This window comes from Gadus macrocephalus, chromosome 13 (assembly GCF_031168955.1).
Source record: "Gadus macrocephalus chromosome 13, ASM3116895v1".
NCBI lineage: Eukaryota > Metazoa > Chordata > Actinopteri > Gadiformes > Gadidae > Gadus > Gadus macrocephalus.
The window spans coordinates 18,813,200-18,833,507 of NC_082394.1; the positions used below are offsets into that span (position 1 = coordinate 18,813,200).

General features: G+C 48.6%; 1 protein-coding gene across 1 annotated transcript in view; it reads right to left on the reverse strand.

Annotated features, from left to right (window-relative positions):
• LOC132471013 (band 4.1-like protein 1) overlaps nt 1–20,308 on the reverse strand; it is a 71,762-nt gene that overhangs the window by 6,462 nt on the left and 44,992 nt on the right. Inside the window, exons 6-21 of the mRNA XM_060069975.1 lie at nt 19,800–19,842; nt 19,460–19,535; nt 18,715–18,933; nt 16,971–17,058; nt 16,552–16,704; nt 14,934–15,031; nt 14,284–14,459; nt 13,725–13,951; nt 13,076–13,111; nt 12,212–12,256; nt 10,219–10,371; nt 7,312–7,398; nt 5,470–6,975; nt 3,593–3,643; nt 2,689–3,051; nt 1,968–2,096 (exon numbers count right to left, since the gene is read on the reverse strand). Coding sequence (XP_059925958.1) covers nt 1,968–2,096; nt 2,689–3,051; nt 3,593–3,643; nt 5,470–6,975; nt 7,312–7,398; nt 10,219–10,371; nt 12,212–12,256; nt 13,076–13,111; nt 13,725–13,951; nt 14,284–14,459; nt 14,934–15,031; nt 16,552–16,704; nt 16,971–17,058; nt 18,715–18,933; nt 19,460–19,535; nt 19,800–19,842 — 3,450 coding nt within the window. The remainder of the gene's footprint in view (nt 1–1,967; nt 2,097–2,688; nt 3,052–3,592; nt 3,644–5,469; nt 6,976–7,311; nt 7,399–10,218; nt 10,372–12,211; nt 12,257–13,075; nt 13,112–13,724; nt 13,952–14,283; nt 14,460–14,933; nt 15,032–16,551; nt 16,705–16,970; nt 17,059–18,714; nt 18,934–19,459; nt 19,536–19,799; nt 19,843–20,308) is intronic.

A 20,308-nucleotide genomic window follows, 5' to 3' on the forward strand; every position in this document is an offset into this window, starting at 1 on the left:
AGTAGGCCGGCGAAGGCGAGGTAGAGGGCGGGTCCCCCCAGGAGGAAGGCGAGGTAGAGGGCGGGTCCCCTCTGGAGGAAGGCCAGGTAGAGGGCGGGTCCCCTCTGGAGGAAGGCCAGGTAGAGGGCGGACCCCCTCTGGAAGGCGGGACCCCTCAGGAAGGCAAGGTTGAGGGCTGGTCCCCTCAGGAGGAAGGCCAGGTAGAGGGCGGGTCCCCTCTGGAGGAAGGCCAGATAGAGGGCGGGTCCCATCTGGAGGAGGGCCAGATAGAGGGCAGGTCCCCTTAGGAGGAGGGCCAGGTAGAGGGCGGGTCCCCTCTGGAGGGCCAGGTAGAGGGCGGGTCCCCTCTGGAAGGCAAGGTAGAGGGCGAGTACCCTCTGGAGGAAGGCCAGGTAGAGGGCGGGTCCCCTCTGGAGGAAGGCCAGGTAGAGGGCGGGTCCCCTCTGGAGGAAGGCCAGGTGGAGGGCGAACCCCCTCTGGAAGGTGGGACCCCTCAGGAAGGCAAGGTAGAGGGCTGGTCCCCTCTGGAGGAAGGTGAGGTAGAGGGCGGACCCCCTCTGGAAAGCGGGACCCCTCAGGAAGGCAAGGTGGCCAGTCCCCCTCTGGAAGGCGAGGAGTGGGCTCAGGAACCGGACAGGGCTCGGGGACCGGAGTCAGTTCGGGAGCTGGATTGCAAGGTGGAACCGGGTGGTACCCCAAACTCACCACCCCCACTCTGATTGTCCGCAAGGGAGGAGGCTGGTAGCTGGGGACCGGGGGCAGAGGCTGGTAGCGGGGGACCGGGGGCAGAGGCTGAGAGCAGGAGCGTGGAGGCTTAGGCCGGTCACCAAAATCCGGTGGCAGAGGCATGTAGCTCTCCGGCCAAAAGGCTGTGGGGCTGAGCAGCTCGACTGCCCACTCGGGCAAGACGTCCTCCAACTCGGGCCTTGACGAGACAGCCCTGCGCGTACGCCCCAACACAGCCTCCTGCTCCCTCCTGCTGGGAATGTTCTCCCAGCCATCCATAGCCACGATTATTGACACCAATAAATCCTCCAACTCAGGGCAAAATTGAGCGTCCGCTGGGTCCAATGGTGGTGCTGTCATTCTGTTAGGAGTTGCGGGTGCAGGCAGGCAGGTAGGACCCAGATGCAGACGGTTTAGGGAAAACTCCACTTTATTTCCGCCAAAAGGCTAAGTCAAGGAACCAGGGAACTCAGGTGACAACAGGGAACAGGGAACACGCAGGACGGAAACACACCAAAACACGACAGACCATGACAGGATAACCGTTCTGCTGTTGGTGTTATGGCGCATAACACTTCGCCGGAGCACCCGAAGTGTTCTAGAATATTGACAGAACACGGCAAAAGGCTGTGTGCGCCTCGCCATTGCGATTCATCCACTGTAAATAGAGCGCATGGTACCGTGGCCGTAAGCTGCTCAGGGCCACACCCCCACCCTCCTCCTTGACCCGCCTCTCTCCTCCTCATTTGCATTAAAGCTACAGACACCGAAAGGGCGTGTTTAGGGAAAGCTCAATGTGCGACTGGCTCGTAGTGGCTGTAATTCTGCACCACGGCTGAATTTCGATATACTATCAAATACTTTGTTAGGGGCCCACTAATATCTATATTAAAGCATCCATAAAGTAGCATGCCATGGGACCTTTAACAAAATCTTTCACTCAATGTACGATGAATAGTGAAATAAATAGGCAGGAGTAAGAGCTTCTCTACATGCGGACAGGTGCAATGTGTCAAAACTGCTGTCAGTCCCACCCTGCTGTATTGTAGCATTTAGCTGAGCTACACAGGCACAGCACGCAGCTCCCGGCCAATAAGCGGGAGAGCATCAGAAACAGTCGAAGTTTGTCTGGGATTTTAACAGCAACCGAGTCCTTATTGGAAAACGCCAGGTGGTAATAAAGTGGTGCTTCGATTAAAGTGTGGGAGAAAGCGGACGAAAGGTGCTCTCTCTACACCTACCTGAGGCGAGACGTGTGTTGCGTGGGGGGGGGTCTCCGAGCCATTGGTGTGGGGGTCCGTCTTGGAGTCGGCCTGTCTCAACATGTGGGCCATGTTGATGGCGCTGGCGTCTTTCCTAGCCACAGGGGGCTGGGTGAGAGACAACAACAGCCATGGTCAACAACCCATTTCCTCTCTCGCGCGCGCGCTCTCTCTCTGGAGGTGTGGTGAGGAGACTAAGTATATCAGTATAAATATATAAGAATTGTCTCCTTAGGAGACTCAATTCTTGTCATGTTGCACAACGTAGACAGTGTTTGTATTGATATGCTTAGTGTATTGTTCACTTCATTTGCCTATACTGTCCTGTCATTGTACGTCACACTCAAGCACACACGAAATGACGTGTTTAAAGGGTTCGAATGGGAAATTATTAAAACCAAACTCATTGCAACCTATTGTGAAATGAACCTAAGAAAAGCAATAACATGCGAAAACAGGAAGGGAGCAGAAAAAGGCCTGGGGAAAACGGGAATGTAAATCTGTGAACAAAAAGTGGAGAATCAAAACAACAAAATTGCCAGGTGGCCGGTGGCAGGTGGCAGACGGCTCGGCCAATCCCATGGGGGGTAGGTTAGGGTAGGGGGGGTGGGAGGTGGTGGCTGGAGGTTGGGGGAGGCGATGATGGAGCAGGAAGCAGCGTGAACCCCCCCCCCCCCCCCTCCTTCGTTGATCTCTCTACCTCATGGTGGTGTGAGCGCCCCTCCTGGGGTTTCTCCTCCACGGGGGACCGGTCGTGGGAGCCCATGAGCCGTGCCGAGTAGAAGCGGGAGTTCTCCTCAAAGTCCGGCCGCCCCACCTCGGGCAGCTGCTGGTGCTCGGGCCCCAGCCCGTGAGACATGCCCCGGGCAAAGTCCTCTGCGCCCGAGTGGAGGTCCGTGAGCACGGTGAAGTCCACCTCGGCCTCAAGGCTGGAGGTGGAGCTGACCGTCATGCTGGAGCACTTGCGCTCGATGCTGAGCTGGGACTCCCGCATCGAGGCCAGTGTGTCCCGCTCCAGGTCTTCATCGTGGGTCAGGGCAGCACTCTTATCCCCCAGCTCCCTCTGATGATGCGAGTACGACCGAAGAGGGAGAGAGGTGGTGAGGGTTGGGGGCCAGGTAGGACACGGTTGGGTGCACGGTGAAGGGGGTGATGGATGCCGGATGGTTTCCATGGTGATCCAATCAGGGGCGTGCGATCGAGATGGATGTGCGTCGTTCATTCACGAATTCACGATTCAAAATGAAGGCATGCAGTGCAGTGCAGTGATGGTTGAATTCAGAGGACGTTGGTCTTGCAGTCATGCGGTCGTAATTGAACAGACGGGAGTCGGACGATGAAGATGTGGAATAACAGCGTTTGAGGAGGACAATGAATGGGTGTCCGGAGGTGTGTCCAAAGACGAGGGAAACATTCCATCCTCAAGTGAAACATTCGCCGATGAAGAAACAACAAACAACAAAGCATCTGTGAGCATGCAGTTCACAGGTGAGAAATGACAAAGACACTTGGAAGGCAGGACTTGGGATGGTCTTTAGACAGTACAGGATGAGACAATGTGAAAATGAGAAAATGTGTTAAGTGTGTTCAAATAAATGAATAACCTTAATGTCGGCAAAAGGCTGATCGTAAATTCCAGGCGAGGAGACAGGTTCCTGCAGAGGGAAGAAGACAACAAGCAAGGGGAATTTCCAGGTTAGCGCAAGAAAATGTCAATCAAATCCTATAACAACTACCATAGTGGGTTAAGTCTGAGTGTATAGTCACATCTCATGACGTGAAATGCCAAACAACATGACTCTGTTCCCCATTGACCAAAGTTGAAGTGATTTGATTCAAAATCACAATCCGAAACACCTGTTTTTTGCCAACAGGTGCTTGCTGGCAAAGCTGTCTGCCATTGAATTCTATCAATTGGAACACAGTCTGTTGGTTCGGTTGATCCGGTTTGAAAGCCCATTCATTCTCCAAATGATCTGGCAATATACTAAATGTACTGAAAGGATCAAACTGGATCCAAATTGAATGTGGTTCCCTTTCATTTAAGATTCAAGCATAAATGTCAAGCTATAGTTAACCACTCCAGTTAACTATAGAGGTCTGGTTGTTGCAACAAATGAAAGCAAAATCGATCTACAGCTAAGTTTTCCCTGTTTTGGAAATTGAAAGGACACCATTGTGCATCATGAAAAGGCTTCCAAGGCACCTGTTGAGCAAATAACTGTCATAAGTGTGTCAAACTTAATGAACCTTGTCATCCCAAAGAAGTCAAGTTCAAAGGGGCAGAACAACCTATGCTTTACTGCTAGATCTGTAAGTACAAGGCATTATCAAGGCGCTTTTCAGAGCATGCTCAATCAAATTGACTGTAAATAAAAGTGGGTTGCTTCAACATGACTGGCAGATCCCCAGGTGCTTCTTTTTTCGGGGTGCTCACAGGCTGGTCACTCACTTGCGACATCACTAAACCCAACACCTCTCATGGCCTGCTTTCATTTCAACCATTCCACCCTCCCCAGGCTGTGACAACAGATGAAAAGGCAGGGGCGAGATGATGAAAGCTGTCGAATGGATCCATTCCCTTCACTGTTCCACCGGGGGAGGCAAAGCTGCGTAGGCCTCTAATGATGGCAACAGCGGAGAGCAAGCAGCATGCGACGCACAGGCAGTCTGGTCCGGGTGGTGCCGCCAGGCGGCTCGGCCCCCGCGTGCCTTTAGCGGCCGGCGGAAGCCAAGCCACGAGCCGAGCGGGGTGCCAGGCCTGACAGCACCCCGGCCCCATGAGGCAAGGAGAATGAGATTGATCTTTTTTTTTATGGACTCATTGGTTTTTGATCTCTCAGGTTTGCTGCTTATGTGAAGCGATGGTCATTTTAAACATAAATTAATTGCATTTAACATAATTACCTCTACTATTTTGTCCAACTTTTCCAGGTAGTTTTTGATTTTTTTTTTTGCTTTTGGATTAAAATCCAATTAATATGAAGAAAAATTATGTATATATTTTGAAATGTGCATCAGAAGAGGACCACGGGGCTCGGGGCTGTATATCGAATATAGATGTATGGGAATGAAACCAAACAACAAACCAACCACTGAAATGCGACATCTCTGTTCATCCTGTATGCATCTGTTAACAGCCTGTTTTCACAGCCAATTCTAGGGCTTTACGGATCAGCCAGATGTTGTGGTACATGTGGCGGATGAGTACAACACATTCAAATGGAGTATCAACAAAAGACAGAATTCACTACACTGTGCATTAAGAGGCAAATGCTCCCATCTCTTCCCAAATGCCCCATCCTCCTCACCTCCCGACCCCATTCAGCCTGATACACAAAAGTGACGTGAGTAGCATGAGTTTCAAAGTCACTGAAAACGGATGCAAAATAAAGAAACCAAGGCAGGAAAATGGAGGGTGCGCGTCGGTCGGAACGCTCATGCCATGCTCTGATTTCCAATGACGCCGGGCGAGAGTTACCGAGTGTCGCTTCTTGGCCGCGTCCAGGCACGGCTCCCTGGTGGCGTTGCGGCTGTTGCGCAGAATCAGCCCGGACTCCTTTGCCTTCTTCGTTTTCACCGGCGGGGCCGGCGGCGCCATTTTGCCAAACACTGAGCCCTTTATGTTGAACAGGTGGCTACCCGCGGGCTCCACTCTCGCCGCGTGGCAGCTCTCGTCAAACCGCCCCGAGTACGTCTCCGATTTGACCCCGCCCTCGAGGTCTTCGCCAAAGGCGGCAGACTGGAAGGCGGAGGAGTCGGCCCAGTGGAGGTCCGAGGACCCTTCGGGCGCTCCGACGGACCAGCGGTACTCTGTTCTGGCGACCCGCAGGGACTCCCCCGGACCCACCCTGTCGCCCTCGTCCTTACCCGCCACACTCTTAGACCTCTCCGGCTTCAGGGGAACGATCCTGGTGATTTCCGACTGCTGCTGCTGGCTTCCCGACAGCCGATGGAGGGACCTCCTCTGAACCTTGTCCCCGAGGAGCCCCTCCATATCCTCTCCCCCGGAGCTGCTGATCTTCCGCTCGTGGATCCTGACCTGGCGCAGCTTCACCTCTGCCAGCTCCTTGCTGTCGATTAGGCTCTTGCCCCGCGACGAGGTGTTCCGGACGGCAGCGTCCTTCGCCTCGGCGAGTGAATCATATCCCACCCTCCCGGGTCCGTTGACCGAGGCCAAGTCCATATCTCTGTCTTCAGCCTGACCTGCTCTGTCTACTAAATCACCCGTTCCACTTGCTGGGAGGTCACTCTGGCCGTCCGCCGACGATACGTCCACCACTTGTATGCCGTCTCCGAACATGCCGACCGATTGATTGGTTCCCGCTTTCTCATCCTCTTTCGTCGCGGCCGGCGGATACACATCAGGGCGTATGACCCGTTCTAATTTTGTTTCCCATTTGTGTTCACCGTCAGACTCCCCCGAGCTGTTCTCCCCGTCAGAGCCTTCCCCCTCCTTGTCGTACACCAGCTCTCCGGGGGTCCCCAGGTTCAGGCTCTGAGGCCTGCTCCTAGTTCCCTCCTCTGGAGGAGGCGAGCCGCGCCCCTTCCCCTCGCCTTCGCCTGCGCCCGGGGCTGAGCCGGCATCAGCCTCAGGGCGGGAAGCACCCAGAGAGGTTTCGCCTGGAGCTTCGTCCCGAGACGCCTCGGGTTCCTGCGACAAACGCGGCGGGATGTCCCCCCTGCTCGACTGGCGCGGCTCAGGAGCCGTCGTGTCGCCGCCGCTCGGTCTCGGCAACGATGGCAGGGATGCAATCTCTTCTTGAATGCTGCTGTTCAGCCCGGAGCTGTCGTCTTGCGTCCCGTCCCAGCCTGTCTCTATGTCGCTGAATTCTGGCTCTTGCTCCGTTTGTTCGCTGTGTGCCCCCCGCCCGGAGTCGACGGTTAGTGAAGGTGAGGTGGGAGCTTTCTCGTTTCCCTCAGCGCTCCACTCAGGGTCTTCCTGATAAGCGTCTTGCTTTTCAACCAAAACCCACTCCTCAGTGCCCTACATGTATGGATTAGACATAGTTAGACCTCGCCGAGCACTTTTACCACAAACAAACACATGTCCACAATACGCCGCAGCCAACAAGTACACGTGCATGCTAAAAGGTACGGAGGATGTTACACGGACATGCTTAAGGGTTTAAGGGTAACATAGATAATGTAGAAAAAAAACATTTTGTCAAATATGCAATCCCCCTCTTGGGTGATAGAGAGTTTGGGATGGATTGCATATCACTGTAGGATTACAATACTGGGACATAATGTGTGCTGGACATCACAAATGTGGAGGAGTTCTGTATCAAGCGGGAGAGAAGGAGAAAGGAAAAGGTGCAACCTCAGGTGAAGTGACCAGTGTCCTCAGGACGAAACCCTCGTCAGACGGTAAGTCTGCAGGAGCCTTTCCTCCAGCTTGGCCGACCGGCTGAGTGTCAGCACGCAGAGGATAGAATAGGATAAGAGAGATATTTGTTAAAAGGAGAAGGCAGAGGAGACATAGGTCGCTAAAAGAGTTAACATTAGTGGAGAGGCATCATATTACTGTTTCATGCAAGGCAGTTAGGGGAGGAAAAGACAAAGCTGGGGCGAAAAGATAATGACATTTTTGAGTCATTCACAGAAAAATGTACAACACATGAATACAGTGAAACACAGCAGAAAAAATACAGAATACTGAAAGGGCTCTCTTTTGAAATGGTAATATACATCTCCCAAATAACTACAAACGAAAACGCAAACACAAATCAAACAACTGAGTTGCATCACCCCTTCTTTTCGTCTGTTCTCCCCCCCAAATAACATGACAGCTAGCACCTTGTGAAGCAGAACGTGTCTGTCATCTCACAGCAACTGAACTGACTAAAGCAGACAGTGGATGAGAGTCTTCCATCGCCAACTCTACAACAACACCGGTGGCAGCAGGCGACCGCCTGAGAGTTCCATTGTTTGTCGTTTTTTTTATGCATCATCAAACATAAAGAAACAAAAGCAGGAGGAACTCAAAAGGCCTATTGGTGCTGAGTAATTAGGAACAACAAACAAAGATTTGAATACGCTTGAATGCCCAAATTAATAGATAATGTAGTTTGCAACTCTGTCTTTGCAGCCTTTGCCAATTGCCCGAGTGCATGGGGGAGCTGTTTGAGTGGGTATTACATCAACTTTATTGACACCGACTGCGTCTGCAGTTTTGGTGAGCACACTGCTGCCTGGCATCAACAAAATAACTGCTGTGCATCTCTGTCCGCCTGCTACTGAAAGTCTGTGTTCAAAGGTCTTGAACACGAATATCCAGTTTAGCTGAAAAAATATCAAAGCAAGTAAAAAGAAAAGGGCCTTGTTTACTCTCGGAGGCGGTGAAGAGAGTGTAATGTTGGTGAGGCATCCAATATCGATGAGACCACTGTTGACATTTAAATGTATTTTTTAACACTTCTTGGCTGCAACTTATTTGATTTAATGGGACAAGATCATGGGAAGAAACACTGGGACCAAGTATCTTCAGAGAGGCAATGGATGATTTCTCAAAGGGAATCTTTAACATCGAGGGCAGTAAAAGCAAGGGATTGCAGGACTTATATAAGCAAGCATTCAGAGGGATTTGCAATCCACTATGTGGGAAGGGGGGGTGTCTGCAAGGATACAAAACAACCAAAGGAATCTACACAGTACAGAAGACAGGAGATTTGCACATCAGACATTGTTTTTAAATTGGCAATGCAAATATTAACTAACTTACCACTTTTCAATTGTAGAGAGAAAGGGAGCTATGTCTTGGTGCAGGGCTAATTTGTACAAAGGCCTTTGTACATTTAGTATATACAATTAACTAGTACGAAAGCAAATAAGGTCATATCATTTGTTATTTTATTATTAGGCTCCATTTTTCTACAAACACCTGAGTCACATCTATATGTCACTTTTCTGTGTCTTGTGTCCTCGTCTCATGTCACCTCAAAGTTTTCGGAAATAAGTCACCGCTCTGACACCGCTCTTATCCTTGACTCAGCGAATAAACCAAGTCGATAAGCCCATTACAGTCCCAGACAGTGAGCCCGGAAAATAAGCCGTCAAAATACTTGCCCTAAAGAATCTGTCCACGGTCATAAACCACAGAATAAAAGTACACTAATTGCCACCATTTAGGCAGCTGCGCCGAAATGTTATGGATTTTTCAGGGCTTGGAGATCGGTTTGTTCAACAGATTCTACCTCGCAAAATTCTACAAATATTAACGTAGAAACTCAAGTCATGCACCTGGCATAACTCACCATTGCAATCAAGCAGACACTCAGCCCCGTATTCCTTCTGCCGACCAATCGTTATCCCGAGACGTTACTCTGCCATCGACCCTCTCCACAAGCAGTCCAAAGTGGATTCAAAATGATTCTTTTGATGATTTTTGATGATTCTACCCTCCCCAGAAACCTGGGTGTTATCGCAATGTGGTAGCTATAGATGTCTGCTAAGCTTGCAGAGTATTTAACAACCCATTTGCACTAGGCAGGGTCACGAGGGTATGAAAAACGTCTGTTTTTGATGGTGGTTTAGAGTGTGAGAACACAGTGTAGCCTCCTGTGGTATCTGTCCATCCCAAAATATTGAACTCTTTCCGTTGATCTTGGTCTAAACATGAGTAAACATGACAGACTTGCTACCCCCCCGCCCCCCTAATCCCCACATACACACTGTATTTGGGAAAAATCTAACATTTATGTTCTTCTGGTATATTCATCTTTTCGTTCTAGCCGAATTATTTTATCCAAAGCATCAAACAGAGAATCTTTTTTTATCACGGATGTCTACAGGTAGCAGACATTGGGAGACATCGGAGATCCAACCTAGGATGCCTTTGGTTAGGGAGACAAACACCCTAACAACCATGCTATCCTGCTTTTTTGTTTCACTGCCACATCCCTCAAGTTTGGCGGCAGTAGTTCAGGAGGTAGAGCAAGTTGTTTGGTAACCGCGAGGTTGCTAGTCCTGAGTAAGGCACCCTAGCCTAACTGCTCCCGACGAGCTGGCTATCGCCTTGCATGTCTGACTCTGCCGTCAGTGTGTGAGTGTGCATAAATGGGTGAATGTCAAAATTGCAAAGAGCTTTGGAGAAAAGCACTATATAACCGCAGTCCAACATCTACAATAATGTGTAATGGACTTAATGCGTCATGAATGTATTGTGTACATATCAGTGGGCTGCTTCCTTTGGGGCGACGTGGACCGGGGGATGTGTCCGGCTACTCACTGCCTTGCGCTCCGGCGTGCCTCCGTGCGAGGAGGTCTCGGAGAGCCGCTTCTCCCGGGCCATCAGCTTGCTGTTTGGCTCTCTCAGGGCCCGCTTCAGCTCGTTGATGCTGGCCTGGTGCTTCAACAACATGTCCTCCGACTTGTCCAGGAACTACATGGAAGGGGAGGGAGAGAGACGTTGAGAGACGTTGAGAGAGAGCGAGAGAGACAGAGAGTGAGAGGGGAGGAGGGAGAGAGGGAGAGAAGGAGAGGGAGAGAGAAACAGGATGATATGGAATAACAGGAGGAGAGAGAGAGTGAGAATGAAAAGGAGAGAGAGAGAGAGAGAGAGAGAGAGAGAGAGAGAGAGAGAGAGAGAGAGAGAGAGAGAGAGAGAGAGAGAGAGAGAGAGAGAGAGAGAGAGAGAGAGAGAGAGAGAGAGAGAGAAAGCATAAGAGAGGGAGAAACAGGGAGAGACAGAGAGAGAGAGAGAGACACAGAGAGAGAGAGAGAGAGAGAGAGAGAGAGAGAGAGAGAGAGAGAGAGAGAGAGAGAGAGAGAGTGACAGAGACAGAGAGACAGAAGGAGAAAGCAAAAGAGAGTGAGTCACAGAGGGAGAAACCGGAGCGAGAGAGAGAGAGATAGAGACAAGGAGGGAGAAATAGGCCATGAGTTCTGACATGTCTTTCCAACCACATCACAAACACCACCTTGAGTATGCATGACTGGATGGGCGTGAGAAATAAGATGATCTGGGAACTGAACAGGTTATGGGAGGAGATGCCACACACAACAACACACAACTTAAACTGATCACGCAGACATTTACAGAGGCTGCCTCACGTGGAGGAATTGATTAAATACTAATCCTTCTGTCAGTTACTTTATATAAGCTGACTTTTATGGTTTCTGCTGAAATCAACACTTCTGTAGCATATCATACTGTGTTAATTAACTATACATTTTGGAATAGAAGTAAGTGAGTATATGATCACAGATGTGAATACAATTAAAGTTGTATATTAATCTATTTACATATATATATATATACAGTATACATATGTATATATACATATATATATATACATACATACGTATTTGCATATACCTTCAAACTCTATTTGCTTTCCTAAACAAGTGTTAAATGTAAAAAAACATTGGCACAATGTTGCAGCATATCAGTTCAGAATATACTTATATCATCTGGCATCAAATGCAGCATTGGATTCTTCACAAAATTTAAATTGGGACATATTATTGTACATCACCAACAGCCGGCACATTACCACCTAGCATCTTCCAGCCGGTGAATATCAGCTGTTAAAGTCTAATGACTGAGTGGTGCCCTAAAGCGAGCCATCCTGAATGTACAGCCCCCCTCCTGTGTTTCCCGCGTCCAGGGGAAGCACAAGGGAACGCATCCAAAATGGTTGTGTTCGCTTAGTCTGACCAACTGCTGTTCAACACAGCAGTTGAAACTCAATCGTTCACGTGGTACTGTTGACCAACTAAAGGCAGTAGTTGGTCAACAGTACCTTGGCGTGTATTAGCAAGTACAGTGCACTTCAATTTGGTAGGTGGGTCAGCTTAGTTTAGGAGGTAGAGCAGGTTGACTTGTAACCGGAAGGTTGCTAGTTTGATCCCCGGCATGGCTGACTCCGCCGTTGGTGTGTGAAGACGTGTATGTATGGTTGCAGGTCACTAAAAGTGCCTGCTAAATGTAAATTCAAATGGTCGCAAACCTCCTTGAAGGAAGAAGATTTAAGTGACTCTAATGCACTTTTCCTCTTGATTGGGTGAGGCATAGGGGCAGCCGAACTGTCAAGAATAGTTACTGACGGTAACTGCAACGCACAGGGACTCGATCGAAACACACTCGCAACCAAACGTGATGCTGTGGGTGCACAGCGGTGAAAGCCTTCCTAAAGGTGGATCACAGAGGACATGGCAGGCAGATGGAGTGGCTGGGTGTGTCATACTACTCTACTGGGAGGAGAGACAGTCAGCTGTACCTCCTGTTTGTGTCTTGGGGTGACCTCCTGGTCCAACTGAGACAGCTGAGTTGGGACAGGACAAGGAGGGGAGTAGATGGCACGGAGACAAATGAAAGGAGAAGATCAGTAGGAATGGGGAGAGGTAGAGACAGGAGGTCAGCGAGATGATGGATGGACAGAAAGATGGACGGATAGACAGATGGAAAAGACAGAGAGTTGGACCAACCAATAGACGGACAACGAGCCAGATGAATCAAAAGGCAGACAGATAATCAGACAAACAGTTTATGGACAGTAATAAACACACAAACACACACTAAGGTGATGCAGAGACACTGCAGTAAAGTGTAATCATTGTCTGAAAATTATGCAGAGGATATGACATAAAGGTCAAACGGTTTGTTCTGAAAATGTTTCAGTCTGACAGACAAGGCGCTTGTATATCAGTACGTAAAGTGTAGGGAACAGTGATTTCGACAGCCCTCATTTGTGAAGTGCAAAATCAATCCCAAGGAATATTTTTGTACCTCACGGTAATGCAAAGAGGTGTGGTGTGTGGCCATTGCATTGCGGCCTTGTATGTGACGAGATACCATGATAAGGCATCGTAACGAGTGTAAACAGAACACAACATGAACGAGAAGGGTAGAAAAGACAGGCGAAGAGAAGAGAGAAGAGAGAATAAGAGAGGAGAGGAGAGACAGACAAGGATGGACAGAAATTCGGAAATGCCAAGACAGCTTGCCATAGGCTAGAGAAACATAGACAGAGGGATAACACACAGGCAGACAGATAGCATACAGATAACAGACAGATAGACAGACTAACAGACGGATAACAGATAAAGAGAAAGACAGTCGAAGGTCACCAGACACCAAGTACCTCCTGTTTATTGTCAACTGTTGAGTCAGCCTCATCCTTCCCAGCCAGCAGAACGGGAAAGGACAGAAATCATAGATTGTTAGCGTGTTAGTGAGCAGATCCCATAGATTCAAGAGAGTAATAAAGTATAGTTTTCCACATTTTCACAAGAAATATAAGAGAGATAATATTAGGATGTTAGTGTGAGTATGATTAATAATTTTTGTAATAACAATGATTCATTCGACTCGTGCAGCGCCTTTTCATTAAGTATCTCAAAGACGCTTTGCATAGTGGAAAACTATGTGGCTTCAAATAAATAAATAAGTGAAAAGATCCCATCAAGCAGGAAAATAAAACAGGAGTGAAAATGGAAAAGATAGTGGATGGTGGCTTGGCTTACTGCAAGGCCACCGCAATCTCTTACAAGGTGCATGTCCTACAGGTTCAGTGGCCAACAAGGGTCAGTGTTTGTGTCTAAGGAGGTGATCCTTGCACCCTTGCCTTGCATGCACTTCCCTGGACACCGCTGCAATGGCCTCAGCCTCTGAGGAAGGTTGACTAATGAGCTTCAACCCAGCTCTACCCCTTCAGAGTCATAAAAACTCAGAGAGAGAGAGAGAGAGAGAGAGAGAGAGAGAGGGACCACCGTCAACACTACCACCACTACCTTGATCTCCCTCTTCCTGCTGGGCGTGTGCTCGCCGCCCGTGTCGTGGTCGTGCTCCAGGGAGGCGGGCTCATGCTCCTCCTCGTCCTGGTCCTGGTCCAGACTGGGCTCCATCTCCGTCTCCTGCTCCTCCACCGAGGGGCTGTGGAGGCGCCGGTGCTCGCTGACGCTGCGGTGGGACAGGCCCTCGTGGTTCTCACACATGGACGACACCGGCCGGGAGAACTCTGGAGGCGGGGGTCAAGGGTTAAAGACGTATGGAATCAAATCAGCGCCGTAGGTTGTGTCAAACAATGAAATCTGTTAGCAAATTTGTATGTATTTGTAGGTATTTTAAATGTTTCGATATGTCGTTTCTCTCTGCTCTGATGGCAACATCTCTTTAGGTGCTACATAGAGCACACCTACTTAGGCTTGGTTATTTACGATTAAAGTTGAATAACATTTCATGGCAAAACATGGTGCACACGGTAAAGAAAGTTGTTATCTGGATCTATGTCATTCGATATACAAAACACGTGATGATGAAGACGGCGATGATGACGGCCACGCTGCATACCTCCGTCCAGGCTCCGTGACAGCAGGTACCGCTTGCTGGTGGAGCGATCGAAGTGAGGGGCGGGGCGGTCTATGAGGGCACTGGCCTGCCGGGTCTGTGCCTGGGTCCGACCACTGTAGCGGAACTTGGAGCCCATCACCAGGAAGCCCTTGGGAGGGGGCTCTGGAGACACCAGCCTGAAGGAAACCCCAACGAAAGGGTCAGTCTTTTGGTCACTTTGGGTCACATCACATCGGTGCATTCATGCGCCGAATGTGATGCATCAGGATTATCATGAATAGGGCTTGTGCATCGTGACGTCACATCGCAATGACCATCTCCATTCCGGAAGTACAGGAGCATAGGAATGTAACGGGTAGTAACGGTGTTCTGGTCACTGATTAGTAATGAATCGTGAAATGACTGCGCAACAATTCCCATGCATGCGTGGCAAAACAACATCCTTCAGAAGCCTAGGCTAGGGTATATTCACATATTTTTAAGATTTGAAATACTACAACTCTCTCGAGTCACAAAGTTGCCAAAACAGTATCACCAACCAATACCCCAGGATGCATGTAAAAGCCCTATAGCCATATTTCACAGAGAGATACAGGGATACACTGCACAGTAGACCGCACGGATACGAAAGTGATGGAGGGGAGGTTTACCTGAAGAAGGTGTGGTGCTCAATGCAGACCTTCCACAGCTTCTTAGCAGCTCTGTGGTTTGGGAGCTTAAAACCAATGGTGCTTTCAAACTGTTCATACTGAGCGAGAGATACAGAGAAAGATAAAGAGGGAGAGAGAGAGGGAGAGAGAGAGAGAAAGAAAGAAATGTAGTTTACCTGCATAGAACAGCAGTATGTGTTTTTGTCCTGTCGTGTCGTCCACTGTGGCGTTATGTTAGGTCTCAGAACACGACAGAAGGCAGAACAACAGCAACAATGTACAGCGCCACGCTAGAAGAATCGCCTTCTGCTGTTCCCCATTTTGCATTCCCATTGACTGATTATGTATTCTGAGAAGCATTCTTAAGGTGGCCAACTCAAGAACGATTTCTCAGCGGACATTAAAACTGTGCTGTTGAAGTTACCCCTCTCTTCCCCGGTCGACTGCCCGCAGCAGTCTGTTCTGCAAATAAAATGCATTTTTTTTATTTCCCTCTCTTCCATTTGAGCTCGATCGGTTGACCAAACCCAACGGTTTGTGGCAGACTGGGATTGGCTGAGGATGACAGACAAACAGAGCAATTCCCTATTTCCATTTAAAATGCACTTTTGATTTAGTAGTATCCAAGCAATTCACGTTGAAATTTAAGAGCCGGTAGAGGGTTAGGGTATCTTTGCTGATGGAACCAGAACCGTTCACTGCAAGCCCAACCCCTTAACCGCAAGACTATCTGGCCCCCAAACAGACTACCAATCCCCTCTTCGTACAGAGCATCTCATGGCTCTATACTTATTATATTTAGTATTTATACTCTTTATCCTCCTCCCCCCTGCACTCTGATGTTAGCTGCAGCTGCAATAGCTCCGTAAAAAGGGGCTCTTTATTTGGCGGGGGGGCATCACAGGCAAATTGTGTAAGGGGCTCCTTCATCAGCCACGCCGCGGAGGCTACGCTGCTGCAGCACAACACATGAAGGACACATGCTACTATTTATATTTTAGTCATTTAACTGACTTGCAGTAAACCTTTATTGAAATACGTCATATGTGTCGTACAAGCAGCAGAATTAGTGGTGTGGCGCTCAAGGATCTTGCTTGAGTATGCCTCAAGGTAGACTGCGGACATTTGGGGTCAAACCAGGGGTGATGCTAGCACTTGACCTTTAGGGGGGCTTAGCCCAAATTAGATTTACATTCAGCTAAATCCGCCATGGTTTATCACGTAGGTTCCTCGCTAGGGAAAAGGGTTGACAGCCAGGACAAAGATGACTTGATAGGCCCATATACTGTACATCGTGTGTTATAGATGTTCTTTTGACAATTTCCATTCTGAATTCATTAAAACCATCCGTTAGAGGTTGAAAAAAGCCCACTAAAAGTGGTTATCTTTATTGTAGAAAAAAAGATCACTGGACATTTTAAGGACGGCTGAAATCGCCCCTTGTTTGAACCTCTTGGGGTCAAACACCATAGCCTCTCTCCCCTTTGAATAACAACATTGTCGTTACAGCAAAGTAGCTACAGAGATGATAGCCAACAGCTATGGAATGTAAGTTAGTTCAAACATTCTTCCCGATGTGGGGTTATCACCATAATTACCAGACGGATTTATAGTTTACCTCTCCCGGCCTGATCTTGATGTAGAAGTTGCTCCTTTTATAGGAGATTTTAAGGATCTTGGGCCAGGCGAAGCGGTTGATCCTCAGCCTATCTCGGTAGATCAGCAGCCCGTTTGCACAGACACCAAGCATGATGTCAATCCCTTCTGAATCCTGCAGCAACCCAAGACACAGCGAGCATTGGTCAACAAGAACGGTACATACATGTAAACATGAACAGTGACTGCCTGAAGACCAGAGGAGTTAGACGCCATCGACTACCGAGAAGGGTGGACATTTGTAACCGGAAAAGGTGAGCATTTGTAAACAAGGAAGATGAGCATTTGTAAACAACAGTAGCGCGCTTGAGTGAACAAGTCGGGTGATCATTTGTAAACAAGGGCCATGTTTGAATGGAATAACAAGGACAACGTCCTCACCTTGGCGTGGTGGAGATCCACCCCGTACATGGACAGCTTCTTAGCGTTCTCCAGGAAGTTGATTTCAGCCTCCGCTGGAGTCATGCCCCTGTGGAACACCAGAGCTAATGTTGTTACAGGATAAATGAAAACCTACGTGATTTCTCTCCCCAAATCGCATAATATGCAGCCAGGTTCAGATCCCCAGCGGGAGGGGTTACCTCACTAATACAGTTGATGAATTCCACCACGGGTTTCTGAAAGCCCTCCCGTGCCCCCTACTGACTACTATTCCATTATGCTTTCAGATTTCATATTGATTTTTACGTAATTATTTGACCGATTCACTAACCTATTTTCTGTTCCAGCCGCTTGTATTGCTATGAATCCTTGTTTTGCTTTAATTGTAACACTTTGCCAACAGTTTTTTTTAAAAGATATATCACTGATTTCCAATTACTGACTTACAGTTATAACTGATATTACTGTAATTATTATTAGAGTAACAACAATTATTATGACCACCCACACGTCTATGACACAGATTTGGCTGTTTGCCAACAAAGAAGGCCTATTTATAGAGAAGAGTGTCGAGGACTTGGCAAACATCCAACTGGGCGCCGAAATGAGATATGAGATACCACCTGTCAGCACTCCTTATTGATGCAATCTCATAAATAATACACCATCAGCCAAACAAGGAGGTATTCGGCTTGAACAAAATAGGGCCCGACGCCTGTCGAGATGCCTGTAGCAAGCCAGGTGGGAGACATGTACAGTTAACATGTATGATGAGGACTGAATTGAATGGCTTGATTCCATTCCATCCATCCGCCACAGCTGCCACTCACTGCGATAGCATGCCTATATGCTTATCTTACATAGCCGTGTGTGGCAATTACCAGCCCATTTGGTGGGATTCCTGCAGCTATATCCTGCACTCGTATTTGTTTGAACTTGGTCGTGTGGCACTGTGTCTTTCTCACCGATGGAATGCTATGATTACTCAGAAGGAGATTGCTGTGGATAAAAGCATGTGCTTAAATGACTTAATCGGTACGTAAGTACCGGATGTTGTTTATTACATCATGCTTTGAGAACATGACACATCAAGTGCACTTTGGAAAGGGCTGTGGGTTAACTATTATGTTTCTTATAAATATGATCCAGGAAAGGCAAATGCTAAAGTTCGCCACAAAAACAAAAATAAAATCCACATAACACAAAGTGCAAAACAAATAACTTTCTGAAATATTACTATTTAGTTATATTAAGCAGATCATTTTATTTAAGATGACCTACCAGGAAATATAACCGACACCCGTCACAAATAATCAGGTAGGAGTTGGACTTCTTGCCTAGGTCAACTGGTGAGATGGGAGTAAAGACAATTTGCTCTAAGACGCTTACTGCCTGGCTGTGGACATGGCGGTGGACTGTGGACAACCTCCTCAGCTACACCCTAAACACTAGAGTCTAGACAACGACTCCATCGCACAGCAGCAGCGTACATGAAGCATAAGGTAAGTGTTTCAGAAAACATGCTCAAGAATGGCAAAAGGAAGACTGTAGAGGATCAAACCAACACCTTTCAGCTACGTCCTTACCCCCAGACTATCAGGCCATCACACAGCGACGGCGTTCATGTGATTAATAAGCTGGTTAGTAGGCTAGGCTAGGCTAGGCTAGGGCATCTCTTGTTCAAGGGTACAGACGTCGTGGTCATTGTCGTGGGGTTCAAGCGTCTGGGAGTGGACCGCCGTACTTGTAGTTGCGGTGGAGCTCCATCACCCGCTCCTCCAGCTCGCGGGTTTGGTTGGGCGCGAAGTGGAAGTCGCTGACGTAGTCGGAGCCGTGCTCGTCGAGGTCGTAGTCGCCCAGCTCGGCCTGCACGGCGTACGAGCCCAGCAGGGCGTGGGTGACGAAGGAGCAGGGCAGCCGCCCCGACAGCATGTCGTCCCTCAGCTGCAGACACAGGTAGTACCTGGTGAGGGGGAGGGGAGGGGAGGGGCAGTTGGTCAGAGGAGGAGGGAGGGGTAGTTGATTGGGGGGGGGGCAGATTGGAAGAGGGTGTTGGTACAGTAGAAAGTGTAGCTTTGAGAGGAATGTCTTGGTGAGCTAATCCACAGTCCTTTACTCAGACTCCATCCTAATAAACCCACGGGGGATTGTGGAGGGAGGAGGCAGGTGTGGGGCAAGGGGGGTCAGAATTTCTTAGTGGGTTCTACTTCTTCTAATAAACAGGTTAATCATGTGCGGTAGTAAGCTGCTGCAGAGACACTTCAGAGGCGCCCCATCTCAGGCTGCGTTTTAGGCACCAATTTGCACTAAGTACAGGCATTAATGTGTGCGTGTGTATGCATGTGTGGGTTTTATGCGCCTGTGTGTGTGTGTGTGTGTGTGTGTGTGTGTGTGTGTGTGTGTGTGTGTGTGTGTGTGTGTGTGTGTGTGTGTGTGTGTGTGTGTGTGTGTGTGTGTGTGTGTGTGTGTGTGTGTGTGTGTGTGTGTACCTGGTTATGTCCTCGGTCAGCTGGGAGGGATCTGGGGGGTAGAATTTGACTGAAAAGGCGAAGTGCCACAGGGTGTCTGAGAAGAGAAATGTGAATTGGTGGTTATTATTTTATTTATCATACCACAAGGTTGTTCCAGGAATGTATTTCAGTATGAATTAAGAGTACCACAATGATTCAGCATTTAATTTATATTGAAATAGATTGTATTCTAGATCTTCAACAAATGTGATACAATTGAAAACAAACTGCAGCCAAGAAACCAAGCAAAATAAATCTGACGTTCATTGATTAATATCAGTAATAGTCGCACATTATTTTGAATGAATAAGAAACTCACTACGCATCTGCTTCTTGATCTCTTTGGAGGGGTCCAGCCAGTTCTGAAAGACATGACATCACACATTGAAAACACATCACACACACACACGCACACGCACACACACACACACACACACACACACACACACACACACACACACACACACACACACACACGCACACACACACACACACGCACACACACACACACACACACACACACACACAGACACCTGAACACCCTGCTGAAAGACACAGTCTCTCAATTTCCCCTCGGCATCTGTACCCTGCATTGTCTGCCACTAAACAACCGCCTCTGATTAGCTCTCTGCCCCTCAGGAGGGGTTGACTGGGTGTGCGGGGGTGGCCATGACGGCATGCCATTCAACACACATGCGCACTCAAGTTTGCCATCCCTCCTTTCATCAAAGCCAGTTTCAAAGGCAAGTACCAAAAAAAAGATCTAAAGGCGGCCTGCTTTGCCCCCCGTGCCTGTTCCGTGAGGATAGGGATGTTTCCTGAACCTGG